General features: G+C 42.4%; 1 protein-coding gene and 1 long non-coding RNA gene across 3 annotated transcripts; one reads left to right on the forward strand and one right to left on the reverse strand.

The window, feature by feature from the left end:
* Positions 1 to 1,067: 1,067 nt before the first annotated feature.
* LOC308579990 lies at positions 1,068 to 7,578 on the reverse strand. The gene is made up of 2 exons (XR_014004665.1): positions 7,221 to 7,578; positions 1,068 to 3,190 (listed from the first exon to the last, which is right to left on the reverse strand). It is a non-coding gene; the product is annotated as an uncharacterized lncRNA (long non-coding RNA).
* Positions 7,579 to 9,155: 1,577 nt separating this feature from the next.
* CXCL14 (C-X-C motif chemokine ligand 14) lies at positions 9,156 to 24,766 on the forward strand. Of its 2 annotated transcripts, none has more exons than XM_081185707.1 (4): positions 9,156 to 9,465; positions 10,569 to 10,674; positions 17,960 to 18,070; positions 24,351 to 24,766. In XM_081185707.1, exons 1-4 carry the CDS (start codon positions 9,402 to 9,404, stop codon positions 24,367 to 24,369), a joined length of 300 nt encoding a protein of 99 aa, XP_081041833.1. In that variant the 5' UTR covers positions 9,156 to 9,401; the 3' UTR covers positions 24,370 to 24,766. The 2 variants fall into 2 exon arrangements, with proteins under 2 accessions (XP_081041833.1, XP_081041834.1); XM_081185708.1 differs by having other exon boundaries at positions 9,161 to 9,465; positions 24,354 to 24,766.
* Positions 24,767 to 25,257: the final 491 nt, after the last annotated feature.

Below are 25,257 nucleotides of genomic sequence, written 5' to 3' on the forward strand. Positions count from 1 at the left end.
TCAGCAAGTTCTGGTTGTTCATCTTCTCATGTTTTGGAAACACCGTGAAAGCATCTCTGTTTTCACTTTTTTCCAGAGTTATTCAAGAAGTGTGGAATGCACCCAATATAAGGAAATCAAGATAAGTCAGACCAGTGGGAATTAAACAGTGTTGTTGCTTTACATAATTGTCTGTAGTGGAGCAACTTGTCCTCTTAAGGCCACCACTCAGAGCACACGTGAATTGTAACTCTGCAGTTTGCCTGCCTTCTTCTACATGCTGATGGCTCCAAGTAGTTTTGGGCACAGTGTGATACTTTTGATTTTTAACAGCAATGCTCTGTTGGCAAGCAACTTTTGAAACTTTGAGAATATGCCGCATGGTTTGTCATACAAAACTGGGAGCAGGTGGTGTGTGTGTGTGTGTGTGTGTGTGTTTTGAAAGTCAAAAGTCCAACTTGAAGAATCCAACCTCCTGAGTGCACCTAATGATGGGGGCCTTTATTTTGTCATGCACACTTTTGCTTATTTTGCCTGAGATGAAACTCTTTGTATCTGTACTTCCTTACTCTAAGTTACAGTAATTGATGTGAATTGCTTTATGACTTTGTTCCGTGAGAGCTGAATTTCTATGGTTACTGGACATGCATAAACATCTAGGCTATCTCTCAAGCAAAATATGCCTTTTAAAACACACACACACCTGTGAATGTGAGCTATAAAGGGCAGAATCTGCCATGTGCGCAGAGCTTATATGGAGATAAATTATCCTATCACAAAAGTGAACCGTGCTATAACTATGGCTCTAACTACAAAAAAGATACATTTGTTCAGTTTAATATCTGCCTCACCATACCCAAAGGATCTGGGTGGATTATATAACATTAAAGTGGTGAGAAATAAGAAGCAAAAATATACACCCTGAAACAAATTGCAGTGTTCATCCACTCATTCATTTCTAAACCTCTTAATATTTTACAAATCTCTAAGCCAGGTACAATACAAAATCGAATAACCTTCATGCATTGCTTATCACAATTATAGTCTCCTGTGTAGCTGCGAGCATTAACGGTAGCCAGATCTGTGTGGCACAGAAAGCCACAGCACGACCTGCTGGTGAAGGTCTTTTCATGGTTCCGGAAGCACCATAAACTGAAGCAGATGTTGAAGGTTATTCTTCCTCTACTGTACTTCTAAAAAGGTCCAGGTGATGTTGAACCCTATTTGGTTTCACACTTCATTCTTCCCCATGAATAATATTGTGTAGTTCTTCAAGGTGACCCGTTGTTACCTAGATTTGGCCCTGTGAGTCAATACTCTCCTGTATTCTACCTTTGTTCCTATCGTCTTGTGCTCATCTGGTGAGCAATGGACAGAATGGTCTGTGTAGTGATGGCTGGCTCTAAGTAGTCCCTGAATTTAAGCTTCCCCCATATGTCCAAGAGGACCACAATCACTCTGGACTACCAGGTTGGGCCACAACCACCACCAAGGCAATCCTGTCGCCTTTTTGCAGTTGCAACGTTTGTTACTGCAGACTTGCCCAACATTGCCAATGACTGTAGGGGATTTTATTTTTTAAGGGGGGGGCAGATGGGGTCTCCTCCCTGAACTCACAGTGCCAAAGTTGAGCATGGTTCTCAGGAGCAGTAGAAGGTTCAGCTTTGCGGGGAATCCTTCTCCAAGAACATTCTTTCCCAAACATTTACAGGGGAAATATTAGGCAGGAGGTGATGATACTGAAGCACAGCTGGATGCTTTGCATAATGCACCAAACTTCTGCTGCTCAAAAGGACTACTGGGAGAAAAGGTGAGCTCTTTCCAGCAGTGCATAGAGTATCATACATTTAGAAAACACAGCAAATGATTATTTTTTTAAAGTTCAAAACTGGAAGTTACAGCTTTCTGTGGAACCATTTGTCCACCTGCACACCACCCGTAAGAAGGCATAAAATGATGGATATTGTCTGTCCTGCATAAAAAACTGGGAATGTGAAGTATCATCAATTCTCAATTTTCAGGGCTTTCAACTTTCAATTTTCAGGGTTTTCAAGAAATCAGAGGCTCGCTAGCAACACTGTGGCTAACATTTGCCCCTTCCATAGATGTGGGACAGCTGTGGTTGTAGGCCAGTGATGTATGGATAATGGAGAATTAATGGAGGTACAGGGTGCTCACTCTCCACATTAAGCAACAGTGCGGATGGATTCTAAGGTCTTAATCTAGCTCACATAACTTTTTTTCAAGTCTGGATTTCTTCATAAGTAGAGTGATTTTAGATATTGAGCAAGGGAGGAGAGATGGTGCACTGCTAAGTAGAATGGATAAAATATACAAAGTACAGTAATATAGTAAAGAAGGCACTGGTTGAGAGTTAAGTACAAGAAGAAAAATAAATGGATTTTTTTACTCGACAGCATTTTGGTAAGAAGAAATTAAATATTGGCATGTTGCATTTCCTGCATTCTGGGGTCACAAAACCCTTAGCAGGTAGAGAACAAGTAAGCCATTGGTCGTATTAGCATGGCTAGAGATGTATTTTGCAAATGTGTGAAACTGAAGCAAGCTGAAGTCATATGTGTTGGCTGAAGGAGATTTGTTGTCGTGTCTTCTTAGAACAATATCCTATACCTCAAGGTTATTTCTAGTTACTCCTTGCACGGGCAGGCACCGTCATTGACTTAGAGGCACAATAAATTCACATCAGACTGCAAGTACGGCGATTCAAAGTGGCAAGGGCCAACAAGTCCCTTAGCAACGCAGCTTTAATGAAACCGTGATGACAGATGATGGCAGCTATGATCTTTGCACAATTATACGGGTTTCATGTGCCTCATCGCTGAGAGAGGACTTTTTCCCTTTCCTCATTTCTCTTCTTCCCTGGACGTTTGGTTTGGTTTTAAATAGCTTGATTATGACATCAGCTTATTGTGTACACTTTTGCCAGATCATAATCGGTCTGTGGTTGCTTATGATGGATGCTCCTGCTTTGCATTCCCCATTGGCACCTCAGTGCACAACCCAGTAAGACTGGGAACCAAACAACGCCTTCAGCCACTCTGCAGGCTCAAATGAGTGCCCTCGGTCACATGACCCATTGCACCAAGGCTCTATTCATTCGCTAAGCCGTGTCTCGTCTGCTCAGTGGTTTAATTTTCACCACTGGGGTGCCGCAGCCAAGAAACTTGAGGACAGACTCTGAAAAGAAAAGCTGAAAAGAATGTTTAATTAGAATAAATGTTCAGCCCGCCATCCATCTCAATGAGGGAGACAAACAGGGTATTTTTCTTTTTATCTATTCTGAAATTTGTATGGTGCTTTTCTTCCCAGGGAATACCATGGCAGCCGAGGGTAAGTGATACAGACTACGACTCAATCACTGTCCGGTATCATCCGTGAGAACAACAACCCCAAAACAAAAGCAAGTGGTGCCAACATCTGTCAATATCAAGCAGGTGAAAAAAGCACTGGGCTGGCGGACGGACATAGCTCTGCTTCCTGGGTTAGGAATGAACATAGTACTTACAAAACCTATCCAAAAGGGAGAGGATCTGGGAAACCAACATTTGCACCAAGCAGGGCGCTGTGCAGACTCACCACACCACCAGTGCAACCAGAAGCTGCACCTAACCACCTCCATGGATTCAGTGTACGTAACATGAGCCCATAAGCAGAGTTCCTCCACATAAGAGTGATCATGGGCCAACAGGACCCACATTCCTAAATGGAGGCACTCCGCATGCGTATGTTAGTACATGTGTACAGCATCTTCCCATGTGTGTCAAAAGCAGGCTGGGGGTATTCCAAGGCATGGTGTATCCCTGCATCCATGCAATCCCCTTAACACATGGGCTTAATGCAGGTGGAGAGACTTCACACAAAGGGAAATGCATTGGGGAGGAAGGTTTTTACCCAATTCGCAACTGTGTGGGGTTCACATGCTTTGAACCCCACACAGTCATGCGATTGGTCCATCTGGCCACACAGAGGCTCTTGAGTTCTCCCACAGCCCTGTGTAGAGATACCAAGGGACCTTCTGCATGCACAGCAGATGCTCTGCCGCTGAGCTTCAGCTCTGGACTGAGTTGCCAAAGCAAGTGTATCAGTTCCTTTCCAGGCTGTTTTTCATAAAGATATGAAAAGTCCCATGTGTTTAGCAGGCTTTTGCAGGAGTTGGGATGCTTCTGCTTTTAGTGAATATTCTATTTTATTCCTAGTGTGTGCTTTTTTACAGCTTTGCTGGTTTTTTTAATGGTTTTCCATGGCCTATGATTTTCATTACTGTATGTTACCTTGATCCTTCTTAGAGAGGTGGGATATAAATGGATTTAATAACTGGGGAAGGGTTGGCATGATCTGTAGCAGATATATCACCTGGAAGAAAGCAGTCTGGCATAGGCCTGATATGGCTCTTTGAAGTCAGAGCAAACCATATTTCCAGCTATATTGCAATACAGAAACAAGGAGGTGTGTGATCCCCAAAGTTAAAAACTTATCCAATTGGATATTTATCATGATATTTAAAAAGTTATCTTGAACTCTCAAGGGGGGAAAAAGGATTTAAAAAATAAACAAAGAAATACAAATGGTGCTTACTTTGAAAGCTTCCTTCTAAAGGGCTATTTCTCGTTTATGTTAGGGTCACCTGCACAAATACATTTCAAGCATACGGCTTCCCCAAAGAATCATAGGAACTGTAGATTGTTAAGGGTGTTGAGAATTGCAGCTCTGTGAGGGGATAAACTACAGTTCCCAGGATTCTTTGGGGGGAAGCCATGGGCTTGAAATGTATGCTGTGGGTGTTGAGTGTGAAAGGCAAACATGTGAACTTGGCTCCACGGGTGGTCCAAAGGCACTTCTACTTGCTCATGGCTGCCTCCCTGAACTCTGAAGATTTCCTTGTCCCATTCTGGCCCTCCGTGCCCCACCCCAGACTTTCCCAGAGGGTCTCTTAAACCTAGAGAATTTTGGTGGGGCGTTGAATAGGACCTCTGCACAGAGAGAGAGCCAGGAAATGCCCTCTACACATGCATTGTTCTGCCCATGCATCTCTGAACCCAATCCACTGGTGTTAATCTGTGGTTTATAATAAGCACCGCAATGACCCATAACCCAGTTTCTCTCCTCAAAGCCCCAGTGAATTCATACAGTAGATTCATCTGCTCTCACTTCACACCCTAAACCCTTATCCCGATTAGCTTAAAAAAACAACAACCACTTTATGAATTTTTGAATCACTTCTTTCCCAAGCAACTGCCTTAAAATCTTCTAAGGCTACTAGCTTAGAGCTTTTCATGACCCTCTTTTGGTTTGGTTTGGTGTGTTGTTTTTTAAAAAATAAATAATAGTGGCAATAAAAGGACTTTAAAAAGAAAAGCTATTTAAGTAGGTGAGCTTCAGTAGAGCAGCTCATCGGATGTTTCTCATTTGGCATGTTTACTGCCATATCCTGCAACTTGCGAGCGCTTGTTCCTGTGTGGCACACACATACACACGCACACACAAGCATTTGATGGTACACAAGAAGCACGTCTTGGGAAGGAAACAAACACATAGATTTTCATTAGCAAAGCCTCAAGGATATTCAGGATGTTCCAAGCATGTCAGCAGCACGTCTCACATGAATGGTATATAACATGCTGGAGGAGGGGGAGAAATGGATGCATTGTTCAGCATATTCACTGTGCGTGTGGTATGCATGTACTGCTTAACCTGCCAACACCCAGACTTTGGAAACAAGACCGGATGCAAGCTCAATGCAAGGGGGGAGAAATCATATTAATGGAACAAATTTACAAGGACTTGGGTCATTCTTCTGGTTTGGTTTTGCTGGGTATGCATTTGTTAGCTAATGGGGGACTGATCACCACCACCTCCTTCCAGGTTCTGCATTTACTAACAGAGACCAGGATCATCGTTTCCCATAAAGGCCTGCTTTATAGAAATATGAAAATTCCACCCCTTTAGCGCCACAAATTGCAACCGAGGGTGAAAACAGGGCATATAATTCAGCATTCTACAAAATGAGATCAAGGCTGCGCTCTGGAACAATGAGATCCTTTGAAATCGGGAGTGTAGAAGATGAGGAAATGCGGGAGATAGCAAGGACGATACCTACATTACACTGTTGGCGTGTGTGTGTGTGTGTGTGTCTGCACTTGCAAATCTATAAGATGTCAAGGACAAAGAGATACATTAATTAAAAGACTTTTAAAGGCTGGGGGCGTGTTTTGTTGCTCCCCACCAACAATGTGCTCAAATATATTTCATTTGAATAGCAGTCAGTTATTGCAGGGTGTTTCATTCAAGCTTGATTTACTCATGCAGTTGGTGGTGCAATGGCTGTTGCGTTTGTGCTGCTCTACAAACTGCCACCCATGTGACACACACACACACACATATATATATCTCTTGGCAGCATGATGCTAAAATAGCCGGAGTCACGCAAGGAGTTGCTTCACTGCGTAACCTGGCTGTGATTGTGCAAGCCTTTCTAGCCAGTCCCAGGACTCTGAATAGATATGTGAACTGGGTCTTGTATTGATACAGGTACATAGAAAACTGTGTCAATAGGTAATCAGACTGTTGGTCTACCAAGCAGTTAGTTTCTAGCTCAGCACAGTCTACACTGACTGGGAGTGACTCTCCAGGGTTTGAGGGCAAGAGGGTATCCCAGCCCTACCTGGAGATGCAAGGGATTGTCTTGCATCTGGGACTTTCTGAATGACAAGCAGATGCTCTACCACTGAGCTATAGACTTGCCCTAAGAAAGGGCCCTTCCCTTCCCTATTAAATCTTGAGAAGCTGCATCACTAGTTCCAGAATAATTAAGGAAAGAAATACAGGCAGAGAAGCTAATGAGTACCAAATAAATCTTGAAACCAGAAAAAGTCCCACGCCGAGGCCTAAAGCCACACTTCCAAGAGAAAAGTTAATGAATTCAAAGTTAATTTATGGCAAATCTGAAAGCAACCATTTATGGGAATCCCATCGGTGCCCTTGCACTTATGGAAGGGATTTAGATTTGGCAGAAGCATCCACTATTGGAAGAGTAATAGAATCATAGAAATGTGTGGGTAGGAAGGGACCCTGAGAGTCATCTAGTTCAACCCCCTGAAAGGGAAGAATTTCAACTTAGGCAGCTATGACAGGTGGCCATCCAACCTCTGCTTGAAAACCTCCAAGGAAGGAGAGTCCACCATCTCCCAAGGGAGACCGTTCCACTGCTGAACAGCTCTTACCATCTGAAAGTTCTCCCTGATGTTTAGTCAGAATCCCCTTTCTTGTAACTTGAGACCATCAGTTTGGGTCCTACCCTCAGCGCAGGACAAACCAAGCTTGCTCCATCTTCCATGTGACAGCCCTTTAGATAGTTGAAGATGGCTACCATATCTCCTCTCAGTGTCCTCTTCATGAGGCTAAACATATCCAACTCTCTCAAATACTTCTCACATGGCTTGCTTTCCCAACACTTTATCGTCTTGGTCACCCTCCTCTACACACATTCCAGCTTGTCAACATTCTTCTTAAATTATGACACCCAGAACTGGACACAGTACAGAACAGAGTGGATTGCTCCCCTTGTCCTGGACACCATAATTCTGTTGCTGCAGTCTAGGATAGCATCATTTTATTATTATTTTATTTATTTTTATTTTTGCTGCTGTTGATTCATGTTAAGCTTGTGGTCCACTCCTGGCATGTTAAGCTTGTGGTGTACTCCCGGCAAGCCAGGTGTCCGCCATCTTATATTTGTCCAGCTCGTTCTTCCTGCCTAAGTGTTGAATCTTACATTTGTCCCTACTGAAATTTATTTTGTTAGTTTTGTCCCAGTTCTCCAATTTGTTAAGTTCATCTTGAGTCCTGATTCTGTCTTCTCTGATATTGGCTACCTTTCCCAGTTTGGTGTTATCTGCAAATTAGATGAGTACCCCCTCAGAACAGTGGTACCTCAGGTTAAGAACTTAATTCATTTTGAAGGTCCGTTCTTAACCTGAAACCGTTCTTAACCTGAGGTACCACTTTAGCTAATGGGACCTCCTCCTGCTGCTGCTGTGCCGCCACTGCACGATTTCTGTTCTAATCCTGAAGCAAAGTTCTTGACCTGAGGTACTATTTCTGGGTTAGCGGAGTCTGTAACCTGAAGTGTCTGTAACCTGAAGTGTCTGTAACCCAAGGTACCACTGTACTTTCATCCAAGTCATTTATAAAGATGTTGAACAACAACAGGCCCAGGACACTACTCTGTGGCACTCTACTTGTCACTTTTTTCAGGATGATGAGGAACCATTAGTGAGCACTCTTTGGGTTCTGCACTCCCTGAAAATCAGCCCCAGAGAGTTAGAGACCCTCCAACACAGTGTGACAGGTGGCATAGGGGTTATAAAGAGAAGCGGACTTGGTCAACAGCCTTTCCACAAATGGGGCAGCAGGATTGAATTTCACCCATTGTTTCCATAAGCATACTTCCCGTTTCCCAAGACATTTGGTAGGAATTAGGTGGGTTGCCATATCAAAACATTGAAACTACACAACACAGCTGATGTGTGATGAATCTTCCATGTCACCCAAAGGATTGAAGCTATTGCAAAATGAAGGATCGCCTTTGTGTTCTACGATTAAGGATGAAATCCTATAGAAGCAGTTCTTCAAAATGTTCAGATCTGTCAAAAGCCAGCTGTCATGCAACATCCTAGCCCCCAAGGTCATTGGGCTACCTTACTTATTGCATATCAATGACCTGCTCCCAGCTCAGATCACAGCATTACAATGTATGGCGGTGATCTAACAAAGTCTTATCTTGAAGTTCTTGTAGCTCTTTCACTGCTTGTGCACATTTTTAAAATACAGTTTTCTGAAGGAGGGAAAGAGGCATATTTTATGGATCCATCTAGCATCACAGAACCAACTGCCAACAGCACCTTGTTAAAAAGGGCAGCCTTGCCACCTCAATGGGGCAGAGAGTTAAAAGCCACCTCTTTCTCAATCCCCCTCCTCCTCATCTTCTCCTTCTCTGCAGTGTATGTTATCCTCTAAAATACTCGGTGCCTTCAGCAGAATCAGTTATTTTCGTTCCCTGTAAGTCCCTCCCCCTTTTTTGGGGTTGCGAAATTGCTGAAAGTAATTTAGTCTCTCTGCATATTAATGAGTTTGAGGAAAGGGCAGCGGGAGCTGTTTTAAAAGAGGAGGGAAGCGGCAGAGCGCAGACAGACAGCAGCTGAAACCGACAGGGCTGCAATAGCAGCAGCAGCAACCAGGAGAGAGCAGATCATAGGCATTCATTCACATTGCAATCTATAGTGTGGCAACACCAAGTCTCAGTCTGACCAGTGCGTCTGATCAAAGAGGCAAAGGAAAGACAGCAGTTTATCCAAGTGAAATATAAGAGAGCATACCTTTAGGCTCCTTGAGGTCTTCTTATCATGAAGCTCTTGACAGCAGTTTTCCTCTTACTGTTCATTGTAATCTGCTTTACCAGCGTGGAAGGTAAGTTACAGGTTATTCACTTACCATGCATTTCAGCACCTTTTCTCTCTCCCTCATTCCCTCCCTCTCTCTCTCTTTCTCTCTCTCTCATGCACACACATTTCACTTTTACCGCTTGTTGAAATAGTTTTGAAATGTACTTAGAAGCAACTGACACCTGAACTAAAAAAATCAATCCCAGAGCAAATATATTTTAAGCTATAGATTTGTATAGCAAGAACACCAGAAAAGCAGAAACCCCAGCTTCTTCCCAAAGTTAGCTGAGCTGAAGTGCGTATCACAGGAAATATTCCCCTTGCATTTAATCTGGTGTGGACTCCTTTGGAATGGTGAATTCACACACATTAATGCACACTGGGGAAAGTAACTAGAACTTTGACCGGTAAAGTTTCAGCCAAACTCTGCAGCCCATTAAGTACTGGTCCCATGCTCTTGGGAATGGTTTTAAATTGGCCACCCTTTAATTTGAAGGGCTGATTTTTGCCCAGCTCAGATGCTGCTTTGACAATTTGTATATCAAATAATTCCAAAAGAATTCAGAAGTCTTTATATTCCTTTTCCAATTTTTTAAAAAAGAAGCAATCAGTAGCAAAAGTTATATTTAACCATCATCTGAATAGTGTGGCTTGACTGTTTATTTATCTTAATGTGCATTTTTTTTTACAAAGTTTGATCACAGCAGGTGCACTTTTAAAAGACAGGACCGCCACATGGCTTCAAATACAAAAGATTGCAGTCCTGTGCACACTTACTTGGAAATTAGTCCTAGTCAACTTATTAGCTCTTACTTACATAAATTGGTTGGGTAGTCTACTAACTTCAGTGGAATTCATTTAACCATATACAATGGCTGCAATCTTAAGATCTTGCTCAGTGAAAAACTTTTGTTTTTTTGCAATATGTTGTTTAGGATTACAACTAGCCTAGATAAAAGATACAGTAATGTCCTCTTTCATATTAAACTGTAGAAAAGATGAACTTTTTCTATACTGTATATGTTTAAATAGCTCGTGCATTAAAGAGAGTTTGGGAGCAGTGATAAGGACATGTATAATATGAAATGAATTTTATATACACAAATGGGTAAATACTTTTTCTTCCAGGATCAAAATGCAGATGCGCAAGAAAGGGCCCCAAGATAAGATTCAGTGATATACAAAAGCTGGAAGAGAAGCCAAAGTATCCATATTGCAAGGAAAGAATGATCATGTAAGTCACACCTTTTTTTTTAAGGGTACTATCAAAATAAATATGTTTGTATCAATCAGATTGATTTCTGCATTTTTTATATTTTAAAGAGAGAGAAAATGCCTATGACAGTATGGTAACATGTTAAACCCAGCACAATTGCTAACTGTTATGAAAATGTTCCAACTGTCTCTGATATAGTAAATCTGCTTAATTGTAAATTGCTAGAAAAGAAGACAAGGCTTATGAGGGTAATATTAAAATGCCTATAAATGTAATGAGCAACATTAGGTGCCCTATCTATCTATCTTATATCATCTATCTATCTATCATCTATCTTTATTTCATTGAGTTTCCAAATATCTGCTATAGAAGGCTGCAATATTGCACAAGTGCTTGGCAGTATAATCCTATACATTACTTGGAAGTAAGCCCCACTGAGGTCAATGGGACTTACTTTCGGATAAGTGCATATAGGATTGCAACCTTCGTCCCATTCTCTCCAGTGGGCTTAAAGCAATTGAGTTCAGGATTGCACCAAAAGGTTGCCATAAATCCCATCACACTCCCTGGAATTGAACTTCCACATAAATATTTGCTTGTACATGTGGAACACCTCTTTGTTGCGTGGAGTAACCGGTGTCAATAAATCAAAGCGCTCAGCCTCAAATATAAACATTACCTCTCTATCTTTGGGGACCTGTTTCAACTTGCACAACTTTGAATGAGATCATTTCTGCTTAGGCATTTCTTGTGAGGCGTGCCAAATTAAAAGTCTGAAACTTGTTGTTTGTTTGTTTTCACACTGCCATGTCATTTGTCAGAACGGGGCCAGGCCAACATTATGAAATAAAACAATTAGAATTCCTCCTCAGGATGCTGCCTTTGGAACTAGTTACATAACAAGTGGTAACCAACTTGTTCCCTACTTAGAAAGAGAGAGAGAGAGAGAGAAGGCTGTGTTGCATCACAACTGGGTCTTGTTTGCGTCAGCTGCTGCTAGAAACACAACCCAGCCCTGCTTATGCACAACAGCCCTCTCAGCCATACCAAGGTTGCCAGAAAGAAGCTTGTTCCCTTCCAAATGGTAAATATAATGTGGGGGCATGGGGATGGGCATATGGAAAGAGGAAATGGCCATTTTCAGGACTCACAACATCTCTGTTGTTGTCTGGGACTGGCCCGCTGCACTGAAAGGTTCTGGGAACCTGCTGACTAGCTCATGAATGCAATGCCAAACAACTGGTGGCTAATTGTGGATTGGGACACACCTAGAGGTTAAGAACCAGTCAACGTGACTGGGAACAAATCCTCACTTAATGACCTGTATCTACTCACTTTACGCACAGCAGATTAAGGCCTCCAGTGTATCCATCCGATTCTGATTTTTAGCTTTGCTCCAGCTGCCGCTGAATGGAATGCTCCTAGAAATGAGAAAGATTATAATATGATTTTCAGTGATTGGAACATGGCTGGTATGAAAGAAAATGACCAGAAATAGCATCTTTGCACTCCTTGGCTTAAGGTCAATGGGTGAGTCCACAGTATAGACCACTTATTTCCACACTGGAAGCAGCTGGCGTCCATTGATTTCTGTTGCAGTGTTCAAGAAAATGGAAAACACCTGTCAGATAGGCGGACAGTTGTTGTGTGAACCATGCGCTAAAAGCAAACCATACTACACTTGGATGAGCTGGTTTGAAATCGAAACCCTGGCAACTAATGTTTCGATTACAGTGGTTCTCATAAAGTATTGGGAGCAAAGCATATTAGCCAGTGACCAGTAGTTTAATGCAAAGCTCTGTAGGCAAAGCAAAGTCTTCTATTTTATAGTAACTTTCTAAAAGCCTCCAAACATGTCTATACATCATGATCTGCTTTTCTACTGGGAAGCACAAATAGTTTTTCTTCGGATCAAACTGAGCCTACCAAGCAAACTGCCAAAACTCATCTGATTTTTTTCACAGGGCAGAGTTATACATTTCATGGTGTTCTATAATTCTTTTTTTGGATGTTGGGTAGAGGGACTTTTTAGAACTTTCCTTTTATTCCATTCTCCACTGACTCCTCTCCCCGCAGCTACTTTTACTCATGTTGGGTAAAGATACAGGCATCTTTTAAGCCTAAAAGAGGTGTGTGCTTGTAACTATGTTGCATTCCCTGATTACATTCGAAATATTTTGAATGGGGCAAAGCTTTCTTACAATTATGCTGATTAGCACATTCCCAGTAGAAACCTGTTTCTCCATCAAAGCACATTCGACTACACTTCCCTTAATAATCAAGGCTTCTTCTGCCTGATTCCAGATTATCCCCACTCTCATTGCAGCCCCATAAGACACAGCCCACACTGTTCAGATGCAGAGAAAGGGGGTGAAGGGTAGAGAAAGGTAGATTGTGTGAGGATCCTACGGCTTGCATGATTGGATGCAACTCATAATGCCCAAGACACTGATTTGACACCCATGTTGATATTTCTAAATAATAATAATTTCCACTTTCATAATCCCAAAATACATTATATGGGACAGACTTCTGAAATGCTGTGTCAGTGACTAGATACACATTTCTGGTAAATCTCTTTATAAGTAATAAATGAGTTAATCCTCATACTGACATTCCTGCATTGGAATGACCTGATCAACTATACTCGTATATTTTAGGAAAAGGTCCCCCACCACCACCCATATTCTGGTTATTTGGAACTGCCTGGCTTGTGTTTTTGGCGTTGCTCTTCTCTTCATATGTACTGTCTTCAGCACGCCTGGCTACTAACAGAGATCAGCAGACGCCCCTTCTTCCATTTTGCCCATTCATTTTAACAGGTTGGCTCTGCCTTGCATTTTGCCCAGCTTATCGTTGATAATTCTGAAATTAATTTTAGGAATTGGCACATGCACAATTTGTCATAGTTTAAAATCTGTAACTCCCCCTTTTTGTGTATTTGTACAATAACATAAAGATTCATTTTTGCTGTTTTTTTAATAAATGCACATATGTGTACTTCTGCAGATTGCTAACCAGTAAGGCGTGAGGGGAAGTGGGGAGACACAACCTGGAAAAAGAGTCAAACCGTATGTGTGCAGAATTCTAAACAGAATCCTGAAATCAAAAACAGAAAGATGGGAGGTTGCTATTGTATCAGTGCTGCTCTGCACACAATTTCAGATAATTCAGAATCCAGGGGGGAACTCCAATGGGAAAATTTCTTATGCATGCCTAACTCAAAAGAAAAGGTTTTATCTCCGTGAACTTTCTCTCCATTGCAATCTGGAGTCCGGCACTTTTCTCCATGACTCCCTGGCTCAGTCTAGCCTAGTTTAACAGGTTTGCCGTAATGCACTAAGATTCTGCAAGAGCTGAACTCAGGTGGATTCAGAGTTTCAGGATTCAACAGCAAACCCTTGTTTCTTTAAAATCACACAAAGCACATTTTCTGCCAAATGCACAATTAAAAATATTGAAATCCAGGAAGCATCACAAAAGCACAATTATAACACAAAATGCCACCAGTACATCAATCATGCAATCAACATTCAGCCTGGATAAAAAGTATCATTGCTGCAGCAGCAGAGTTAGTAAAACAAGCAGTCAAGAAACGTCTTCTGAACAAACAAATATATTTGCATAAGGGGGAAAAGAAGCCAGTGAGACGACCAGGTGGTTTTACCTAGGAAGAATATTCCAGAAGTACATAAAAAGCGAATATGTTCATTTTTTTGTTCACTACTATTTCCCCCTAGGATTTGGTACTCAGGGTATACTGCCTCAGGAAATAGCATTCCATACATCAAATGTTCTGTGCTCTACATAGTGTTGGACTATAATTTCCATCATCCCTGAACACTGACCTCCAAATGATCATAGAAACAGAACTGTAGAGTTGGAAGGGACCGCAAGGGTTATCTGGTGCACACCCTGTAATGCAGGAATATTTTGCTCAGTTGTGAGTCTCACGCTGACAATCCTGAGATTAAGAGTCTCTTCTGCTCTACTCGCTGAGCATGATGTTAGACTTCATGTTGTTGGACCATGTTGCCTGGAGCTGATGGGAGTTCAGAATCACCCCTGTATATATAGAAACATAGGGTGGTGCCAATAGATGCAGCTACATCACATTCAAAGTGGCAGCATAGCAGTGGTTGCAACTTAGAAGTCCATGGCCAATGAGTGTTGGAGGCTAGACAGAAGAAAACTGAATTTCTGAGCTTCCTTTGTCTCATGCATAGTCCTGGGGGGGGCAACAAACCCAAGAGCATGCGATGGAGACTCAGGTGGTCCTCGGATGGTGAGAGAAAATTGCCTTCAGAAACTCCCAGGAAGAACTGGCTAGTTCAGGACAGTAATTCATTGCCATGACTGGTATTGTAGCTTAGTGGGGAAAACTGGGCCAGAAAAAGGAGTGGCTGAGCCAGCCAAGAGGAAGGTGGGGATGCAGAATTTTCTTCCTACCTTGTGTACTGGAATAGCAGGCCAGACCATTCACTCCATCGCCAAGGAAGAAGGCCACCCCTCCCTTTTGCTCTCTCCTTCCTCTGTCCAAAAATATGAGCCAGAGTTTCTATGTGAACACCAGGAAATGGGTGTTCCACCCTCCCTCCATGTGGACCGATGTGCCAGTGACCTCCTTTCCTGACAGGTCCTTACAAATTAGCAAACTCCCACAAGGTGCGGAGGTAGCAGTTTCCCAGTCAGCTCGCATACACAGTTATGTCTCCATTACATCAGTAACCCAGGGCTGACAAAGAGTTCAGAAACGTGCATCAGCATAACAAAAGCCGTGCGAGGCTTTCCTGCCCAAGCCTTGGCTGCCAAGGACTGGAGTCTGGGCCTCGGAGTTAGCCTGCCTGATGGGAAAACCAAACAGCAGTATGCTCTCACAAACAAGATGCCAGCAGTAGAAGGACGCTGAAAGGCCGTCAAGGAAAAAACAATAACCAGCTTCTCCAGGATGGGTATGGGAGAGACGTGTGCTCCAGACCTTTAGAAGCTCAGCCAGATTTGGCAGCCAAATGAAAAGGCAGAAGCCGTGAGGTACAAACATAAATGAAATGCCCGTTAGAGAAAAATCATCAAGAAAAATGCACACAGTTAAGCCCGCTTGGGAGTGGAGCTCTAGGTATGAAACAAGGTCGGGAGCGCACAACTCTCCCTTCTCATCTTTTTCAAAAACAGCTGACGTTGTTCAATATTTCAGATACATTTTCACAGCCCTAAAAGTTTGTTCCCTCTCAGTATATCTCCTCCTCCTTTCCCTTTCTCCCTTCTTTTCTTTTAAATGTTTGAAACTGCAATGCTGCTCTGAAGGAAATTAGTGTAGAAGAGACTGAACTAGGAATGTTTTTGTGTGTTTGGTTGCACTTTGTTGCAGCATGGAGTGTGAGTTTTGACTAAATTTGCAAACTGCTGCAAGAGCCACCTCTTAAATGTTACATAAATTTAGTTGTTATTATCATTATTATTAGAAAGAAAGAAAGAAAGAAAAAGAAATGTGTGGCAGCCTTTCCTAACAATCTCCTCCCACATTTCTGCATGTAGAATTATTGCAGTATTTCAGAAACAAACTTTTCATGAAGAAACCATCATGACATGATCATTTTCTTCATTTTGACTGGAATCCCATTCTTTTCAAAGAAACAACAACAGATTTGTTAACAACTGCTAGATTTTTCTGGAGTCGTGGTAATCAAAAACAACAACCCAAAAGCGATTAAAATCCTTTTAAAAAATGCATCAGACTTTACGTAGTCAGAACATTGTGTTCTGTCTGTCATTGCTTGTTTGCATGGCTTTGCCATTAAGATATTCCACATTCCATCTCAGGTAAGGAATTTTAAGGAGTACAGCTGGAAAAAATATATCTAGATATATTTGAGATCCTGGAGTGGTAGATATAAAAGCTGTTGCTAATCAGGTCTGAAAATAGGAAAGTGGGATAATTATTTAGCTGACTCAGTGTAAGACTGTGTTGGAAAGCTGAACCTTTTGCAGACATAGACAAGAAAGAAAAGCTGGGACGCTGGGGACACCATACCCTGAGGTCTGAACAGACTGGAAGGAAAGTCATTATACTGCGAAGTAAAGGAAGAGAGCGAATGTCTGGCTGATGCAAGACAAATTTATTGTTGGCCAGGCAAAGACTAAACATGACATGGAAAGCTTCACAGCTTTGCCAAATCCAAGGAAATTAATGGGCTGCTTGTATGGATATAGGGTGACCATGTGTCAGAGGGCAGTCCTCTGTTTTGAAGGTCTGTCTATCTGAAGTTCATTTAAAAATAAGAAACCCCATAAAAAGGGGGAGCAGGAGCCTTGAAGTAGTCTATAAACCTTGACAATGACCATCTGGCCAGCAGACTGAGCAGGCGCGTACACATCCGCTGGTGTCTTCCCTATTATGGTGAGCTATTTTGTCACCTGAGATAGCTGATTTGGTAGAGTCATGGGTGCAAGTCCCATGTTGTGCAAAAAGATTCCTCCATTGAAGAGGGTTGGACTGGATGATCCTTGTGGCCCCTTCCAACTATACAATTCTTGGATTTTGGGATTCTTTAAATTATAGTGATTATTTGCAACCATACATACAAATTACCATGAGCAAATTTTATGCAGCTTGGGGTCCTCTTTCATGGTGATGCAAGTTCTCTTCTTAGGCCATGCATGCACAAGTGGCCACCCCAAGACGGTGTGGCAACCCTGAGAATCTTCTGACAGCTGCGACACCAAAAAGGCTCACTAGATCCCCAGGGGTCAACGTTGATTCACTTTGCTAGCCCCAGCAGCTGCTTCCACTAAGAGTGAAAAATAATCCATTTAGCCACCTGGAATTGTGCCATTGATGATCCATGCTTGATGGAGTCCCATTCTTGTACATTCCCCAGCCAACAAATAGTTGGTCTAGTCAGCTGCTTGCCATTCTGGCAGGAAGAAGACTGTATCCAGTCTTGCTTTCCTCCCCTCCAGCAGGTGATGGGTGCTGTCGAAGCTCGGTGACACTGACAATCTGTTTGCAATGCATGGGCTTCCAAATGGGCTTCAAATGAGACAGCCCCATTCAGAGTTGGAATGTCCATAAACATCCCATGACATCACATCCATCCCAACCAACTGGGATTGGAGGCATTAGTGCAGCAAACAACAATATGGCATGTATGTAACACACTGCAGGATGGGGTGGGGGAGATGGGGGACCAGTGCTATATAACAATCTCTTAGGATTAGACTGCTAGCTATCATTCTGTTAAGAATCCATGTTTGTTAACATCATTACGGCTGCTCCATCTTCACAACTTGTCTTTCCTTTCAGAGTCACAATGAAATCCCGATTCCGAGGTGGCCACCAGTACTGCTTGCATCCCAAACTCCCAAGTACCAAAAGATTACTTAAGTGGTACACAATATGGAAAGAGAAAGAGAGGTGGGTATCACTCGTGTCCAGAGCACAGGACAGCCTCCTGTCCCTATGAGTAGAGGTATCTTGGGTTATTAAGTACATGTGTTTATTCTGGGAAAAGATGTCTCTGTCTAACTTGAACACTTGACCCATAAATCACAGTGACAAGTGTGACATCGCTGCTGGCTTTCATATTGGAAGTGTGGTATCAATGTAATTTAAAGGGAAAGTGTTGAGCTGTCAAGTTAAATCCCAGATTTCAAAAAACATCAAACATTTCACATGACAGTTCCATTTTTATTTCGCAATTTGGACACAAGGGCTTAAGCATAAATCCAAATCAGCTTAAGTACCAAACAACTAGATCCAACAGCCAATGTAGTAGCAGAAATCAATCCACAAATTGGAACTACTTCTACTACTTCCTCTTTCTTTTTTGCCTCATTTTCCCAAATCCTTGGCTCTTTTGATTTTATTGTGAATATCTTTATGGCAGGTGTCATTCTCTTGAATCGTATTGTCACTGTGCAGCTGCTAAATGCGTAGTATGAATATGAGTAAATGCAGCAGCTGCAGCTATTTTTGAGCACAATTAGTTTTTGAGAAAGACAGTGTGGCATAGTGGTTAAAGAGTTTGAAAGTGGCTGGCATAACTTGACCATGGGCCAATTGGCACACACTGAACAAAACTACATCACAGGGTTGCTGTGAACATAAAGTGGGACACACTTCATGTACTCTACAGCATTCTGAGCTGTCTGGGTGACATTCAGGAACCATGTCAAGACAAACAAGGCTGGCGTGAAAGCCTTGGCAGGTACTGACTCAAATCCTGGGACAGTAATTTAGCCTGTCTGTGAAATGAAGATGTTTACTCAGAAGTAAGTGCCATCGAGTCCCTTCCTCAGTCATGCTGATAGTTTTGCCTGATTGTCTGCCAGCGCTCCTGCGGTAGTACTTGGGAAGCCGGAGAGAAAATGGTTTGCACTGCTAAATGTCAACTATTATGTAACCTCATTTCCTCTTGTTTACTTTTTAAAGGCTACCACAGAGGAAATAAAATACTCAAGATCTTATGTTTAAATAATGCTAAGAATCTGCCTTTGGCTTGTAAAGAGCAAGGCACGTCAGATGTAAACCTGCCTAGACATCCAGATGCCACACAACTGAGGATGTCTGGTGAGAAGAGGGCTGCCTGAGGCCAAGGGCTTAATTCTTAATTTCTGGATTCCTTTGGGTTGTCAGACCGATCACGTTAATTCTTTCTCTGACAGGTCACTGTATTTTACACACACACACATGCACACACACACAAAAGAAGTTGCATAGTCTGGTCTGAAATGGCTAACAGTATAACCCCCACATCAACAAAACTGCTTGGCTGTTTTCACCCACCGTCTAAAGACTCATGTTTGCCGTCTCATTTAACTACATAGGAATGCTGAAACAAGTCATATAACTACACAACAAACCTGTACAGTGGTACCTTGGGTTACATATGCTTCAGGTTACATACGCTTCAGGTTACAGACTCCGCTAACCCAGAAATAGTACCTCGGGTTAAGAACTTTGCTTCAGGATGAGAACAGAAATTGTGCTCCGGCAGCGTGGCAGCAGCAGGAGGCCCCATTAGCTAAAGTGGTGCTTCAGGTTAAGAACAGTTTCAGGTTAAGAACGGACCTCCAGAATGAATTAGGTACTTAACCTGAGGTACCACTGTAAGTGTAAAGTGGAAACACTTTACGCTTCGCTCAGAGTAAAAGGTAAAGGTAAAGGACCCCTGACAGTTAAGTCCAGTCACGAACGACTCGGGTTGTGGCACTCATCTCACTTTACTGGCCGAGGGAGCCAACTTTGTCCACATAAAGTTTTTCCAGGTCATGTGGCCAGCATGACTAAGCCGCTTCTGGTGAAAACCAGAGCAGCACACGGAAATGCCGTTTACCTTCCCACCGGAGCAGTACCTATTTATCTACTTGCACTTTGACGTGCTTTCGAACTGCTAGGTTGCTCAGAGTAGATCCCCTGAAAGTAATGAGCATGATTAAGTTAAGTCTATTAATTCCAGTGGGTAGAATTTAATTGACCAACGCTTGAGGCTGATGTGAGCTGGAGTCCAATCTCATTCGCAAGAACACAGGCTCACTATTCCTGCTCTAAAACCTGCCCCCTTTCCCTTGAAGTACATTCACTGGTGGGCTGCAAAAAAAGCACTTTGTTTATGATCAGGTGAATTCTTTTCATATTACTTTGCAGCTTCCAGTACTGAGCTATAGCACTGAAGATGTGCTTTGTGCTAAGTCCTGCTTGCATACAGTGATGCTAATATGGTGAATACAGTAGATAAAGATCAGACAGCAGGCCCCAATTAAATGCTACTTAAACATTGTACTCTGAAAAGGGGCCTTAATTATTGCTTTCACCGACTCTCCCAAAGTTTTTGAATGAAAATGTTTTAAAGGCTGCTATCCTATACCCCTAACTTTTGAGTAAGCCCTATCAAACTCAATGTGGAGTACTTCTGAGTAAACATATGTAGGATTGTTGTGGATTGTTGTTTCTTTTAATGCTCAAGGCAATAGGAAATTAAACACCTGCAGATTTGTGACATTTCACTTTCCTGACAGGAATCAAATTATTCTCTATACATTAACCAAATGTTATAATAAAGATGCTATTAAGGGAGAATTGACCATTATTCTGGTCTAACAAGGATGTTCTTGGAGAGAACAGACTATGCCACATGACCTGTTCTGGCCAATGCGCTGCTTGGGTGACTCCCACATATATGACCTCTCCCCACCCCATGATTCTTTGTTCTGGGCAGAGCTCAGTGTGATGGTACACTGGTTAGATCTCTAATACTATGTAGGTCTCGGGTTTAAGATCTGCAGTAAGCAATTTATGATGGTTAAGATGCCCCATCCCCCATGAGGAGTTCAGCTATTTTTCTTCAGACAAAAAGCAACTGAAACTGTGGTTCGTAACATGCTCAACTAGAGACCCATTTCAATAGCTGTATTTATTATGCATTATGCCACATGAGAGCCTCTGGCTCTGTTTCACTCATGCAACTGCCTGCCGTTCATTTATCATTCTGCAGATAGCAGCCCTTTAAGATTAGCCTTCAGATTTTGGGAAAGCCCAGTTATGCTCACAGGAATATAACATGTCACCCTCTGCATTTGCCTTATTATACCAGCAAATTCCATATCGATGCTGTAATTTCTGGTGTTACGTTGGCACAGTGGCTACATTGCCTCTGGTTGAGAACTGGTGCAGCAAATCTTTGAATCTTAAGTAACTAAAGCAACATTAGCGTTCCGCAAAAATCTTTGTTGCACGACTAACCCTGAGCTCACCCAAGAGGCTCATGGCGAAAGAACAAAGTAAACTTCTCTTTCCTAGGTTAAAAAGCCAGAACATTGATCATGGGAGCACCTTTGCTTCTCCCTATAGCTTGGATGAATAGAGGCTTATGTAAATAGCGATTTCCTTCAGCATCAGGGTTCATTGAACTTCAGCGCACCTGCCCTGGGGTGAAACAGCAGAAGCAGATGAACTATTAAGAACAAAGAGCCTGATTGCATGCGAACCTCCCTTGTAATACAAGCTTAAGGGACAGACAAAACACTGAACATGCGAGCCACGGAATCCAATCCCACTGCCATAGAGGTCAGTGGGGATTTTGCCAGGAGAAGCTGGACACAGCTCACAGATTAATTTTTTAATTAGGTATTAGAGGCTTTAAAAAGATAAATGCAATGAAAGCCTGCACTTCTCCTTCCCAGAAATAAGACCAGTTTAAATTCAGAAGCTCTGCCTGACTGAAGGCAAAACTACATTTGGGATTTCAGATCCTTAGCTTTATGTGGTGTTGAGTGGTGCATCGAAGTGTCTGAGAGATTGCAATGAGAGTCAGGAAGTTCGTGGTTTGCATTTTGCTCCTGCCATGAACTCACTAGGGAGCCTTAAGCAAGTCACCATCTCTCACTCCACTGCCAATATGGGGACAATAATACTTGCACAGTTGTAAAATTGATTGATATATTGGAATGGAAGCTCTATGACTCTCTAACATGCTAAAGAAACACAGGAAGCTGCCTTATAACAAGGAGAACCATTGGTCTATCCAGATTAACATTGTCTACTCTCACTTGGCAGCAGCTGTCCAGGATTTCAGAATGCAAGGAAAGCATCAAAACAATGCAGGCATTTATTTGATATTTGTGTACTTAAGAAAGATAGTGGATACCACTTATATGCACAGTTTCTATTTCTGACCTTGGGCAAAAAGGCCAATTGTGGCAATCTCTCCTTCTACAGTGGAACCTCGGTTTTCAAACGTAATCTATTCCAGAAGACCGTTCAACTTCTGAAACGTTTGAAAACCGAAGCATGCATTTCCGGAAGCATTTACATCCCGAAAACTCAATACCAAAGCTATGTGGTACGTTTGGCTTCCGAAAAGCATTGGAAAACCAAAGCATTTACTTCCGGGTTTTCAGTGTTTGAAAGCCGAAATGTTTGATTTCCGAGATGCTCGAAAACCAAGGTACCACTGTATTTCCAATGGAATTATCCAGCATCCCTAGGTGAGTCACATCCTTTGCGCCACCCACTTTTGCCTCCAATCCTGCCTCCCAGCCACTATTGTCATGTGGTCCCCAAAAGACTGTCCTCAATGCAAAATGGCTGTTGGGCTAGTAAACTTTTTTTGCCCTGCCCCAATTTACAGGGATGAAGATGTGTCCCCCTAATGATTTCTCTGAAATGAATCAGACAGGAAGGAGTCCAACACTCCTTACTCAATTCTCCCTAGTTGTATAACAACAAACTACAAAGTCGTCCTAGGTATAAAAAATAAACTCCGGTGTATACTACATTTAGAGTTATGCTATTATCAACTGCCTTTTTACAACACTTCTGTGTCTAGCACACTATCCAACAACCCAGCTAAGATCTGCAGAATAACAGGCTCACAGTTTCCTTACTTGTTGGCATTCACAGCCTCTCCTGTCACATAACCTCTCTTAGGGCGCTGGTGGAGCTTGAAAGTTACAGCAATTTGATATAAACAAGGCAGGCCCCTGTGCCCAGTCAACTGCTGCTGTTGTACTTGTACACGTCTTCCATGGTAATTGACTCTTAAACTCCTGTTTAAGATTCACAGGGAAGTGCCCTGAAGATATGTGATAAGGTAACTTACAAAGCAGCTGGTGTGTTTTCGACTCTCCACCCATGGAATCTAACCATTTCGTATTTGAGTAGCAGAGCAGCTAGAATGAAGCAGGAAGAGCCCGGGAAAAGCTTGACGGCATGGTTGAAAGGCTCACTCTTGCTGGAGATTCAAAGCAGCATCTTATCACTTTAAGCAGTCATGGCTTTCCCCCAAAGTATCCTGGGGAGTGTAATTAATACATTAATTAATTACACTGAGAGTTAATTAATTGCACTGAGAATGGTTAGGAGACCCCTTAGTCCTTTCATAGAGTCCTTTCATAGAGTTAAATCAAGCTCTCTTCCCAGGGAACTCTGGGAATTGTTGTCCTGGGAGGAAAATAAGGATCTGCTAAGGACACTCAGCATCAGGGCTGTCTTAAGCATATGCGGTGCCAGGGTGCAAAGATCCGCCCGGCGCCCCTGCCCCCCGGGGTGCCCAGTTCCAGGCATGCAGGCGGGTGGAGCCAGCCAGCCGCCTCAGCGTCTCGCTGGCTCAGTCGCCCCCAAACCCGCAGTGCAGAGCCACCAGCAGAAAAGCCCACCACAGCGCTCCGACCAACGGGCGGGCTCTTCCCCAGACTCAACTCTTGGGCCCCGGACTCTTGGCCTGGTGCCCCTGAAAGACCGGCGCCCAGGTGCCCCAGACCCCTAGCGCCTATGGGTAAGACAGCCCTGCTATGCATCCTTAACAAACTACACTTCCCACAATTCTTTGGGGGAAACTGTGGTTGTTTAAAGTGATATGATACTCGGGGCCAGCCCAAGACATTTTGGCACCTGAGGCAGCTCCCTTAGGGGTTTCCTTTAAGACATGGCTGGAAAGATGGGCATTTTAAGTAGGCACCTACCTGCCAATTCACTGGGTGAGCCTTTCACTTGCCTTGAGGATATTTTAAGGCTATGGAGGACATGACATAAAGGCAACCAGCCTTTTGTAGCAGTTATTGGCTTTGGGATGCTGGCAGGTATTGTGCTTTGGCATTTAGTTTCCTGGGTGGCTCCGAGGTTGCTTGTTTTGTTGTTTAAATCTAGCCAGCCGAAAAGCAAGTTCTGTTTCTCTTATTTTGTTATTTTGTTTCAGCAGAGTTTATGAAGAGTAAGAAGGCAGAAAGCTAGCAGAAGAAATGGGATTCTGTGGCAGACATGAGGAAAAGATGGACAATGGAGATGGAGATGACTTCTCGCAAGACAAGACACAAAATCTATATTGTTATAAAGCACTTTTTACCAAGGATCACTTTTTACATTTTATAGGTGTAAAAAAAAAAAAAAGCTGCCAGATTTCATAAGGGTCTTTTACACACTAGATTTCATACAAGCCTTCTTTGTAGAGAGAAATCTCATGAGATGTAATCTTCATTTAAAAATTGGTGTCATTTGTTTTTGTTTTTTAAAACCTTCATTCAATAGCTGTTCATACATCACCGTTACTGGAAACTGGGCTTTATAAGCTCATTCAGCAAATCATTAATTGGTTTTGTTGTTGTTGTTGTTGTTGTTTTTAAAAAAGGAGTTCCAAAATAATGTCTCTTCTTTGGCATTTGGGAAACGTTCTATGCCATTGTAAAGAGTTCTAGTTGTAGAAGATTTCCATTTCTGTAGAACAAAAGAAAAGCTGAGGTAAAATTTTCTATGTAGGATGCCTGATACATTCTGCAGTACAATTTCAGAAATAAGGTTTTTCAGTGATTTTGAACTGGATATAAGCTGTTCACCTGTTAATCCTTGCAGAGGGTGTAATATGTAATATGCTACCCTTTTCTTTTTGTTATTTTGTATGGTAAAAATATTTCTAAAGCAGTTTAATATGAAGAAAGCACATTTTTCCCCACCTGCGGTTCTTATTATTAAAAGGCTTGAGATATTTTAAGCTTCAGGTACATTGTGTATGGTTCCATCGATTTGTAGTCTGAAACTCTTTTAAAAATGTACCTTTTATGAGAGGTGGTGAATCTCTGATAGGGGAGTGGATATATCTCTTTTAGTCA

The sequence above is a fragment of the Podarcis bocagei genome (assembly GCF_964188305.1).
Source record: "Podarcis bocagei genome assembly, chromosome: 2".
Taxonomy (NCBI): Eukaryota; Metazoa; Chordata; class Lepidosauria; order Squamata; family Lacertidae; genus Podarcis; species Podarcis bocagei.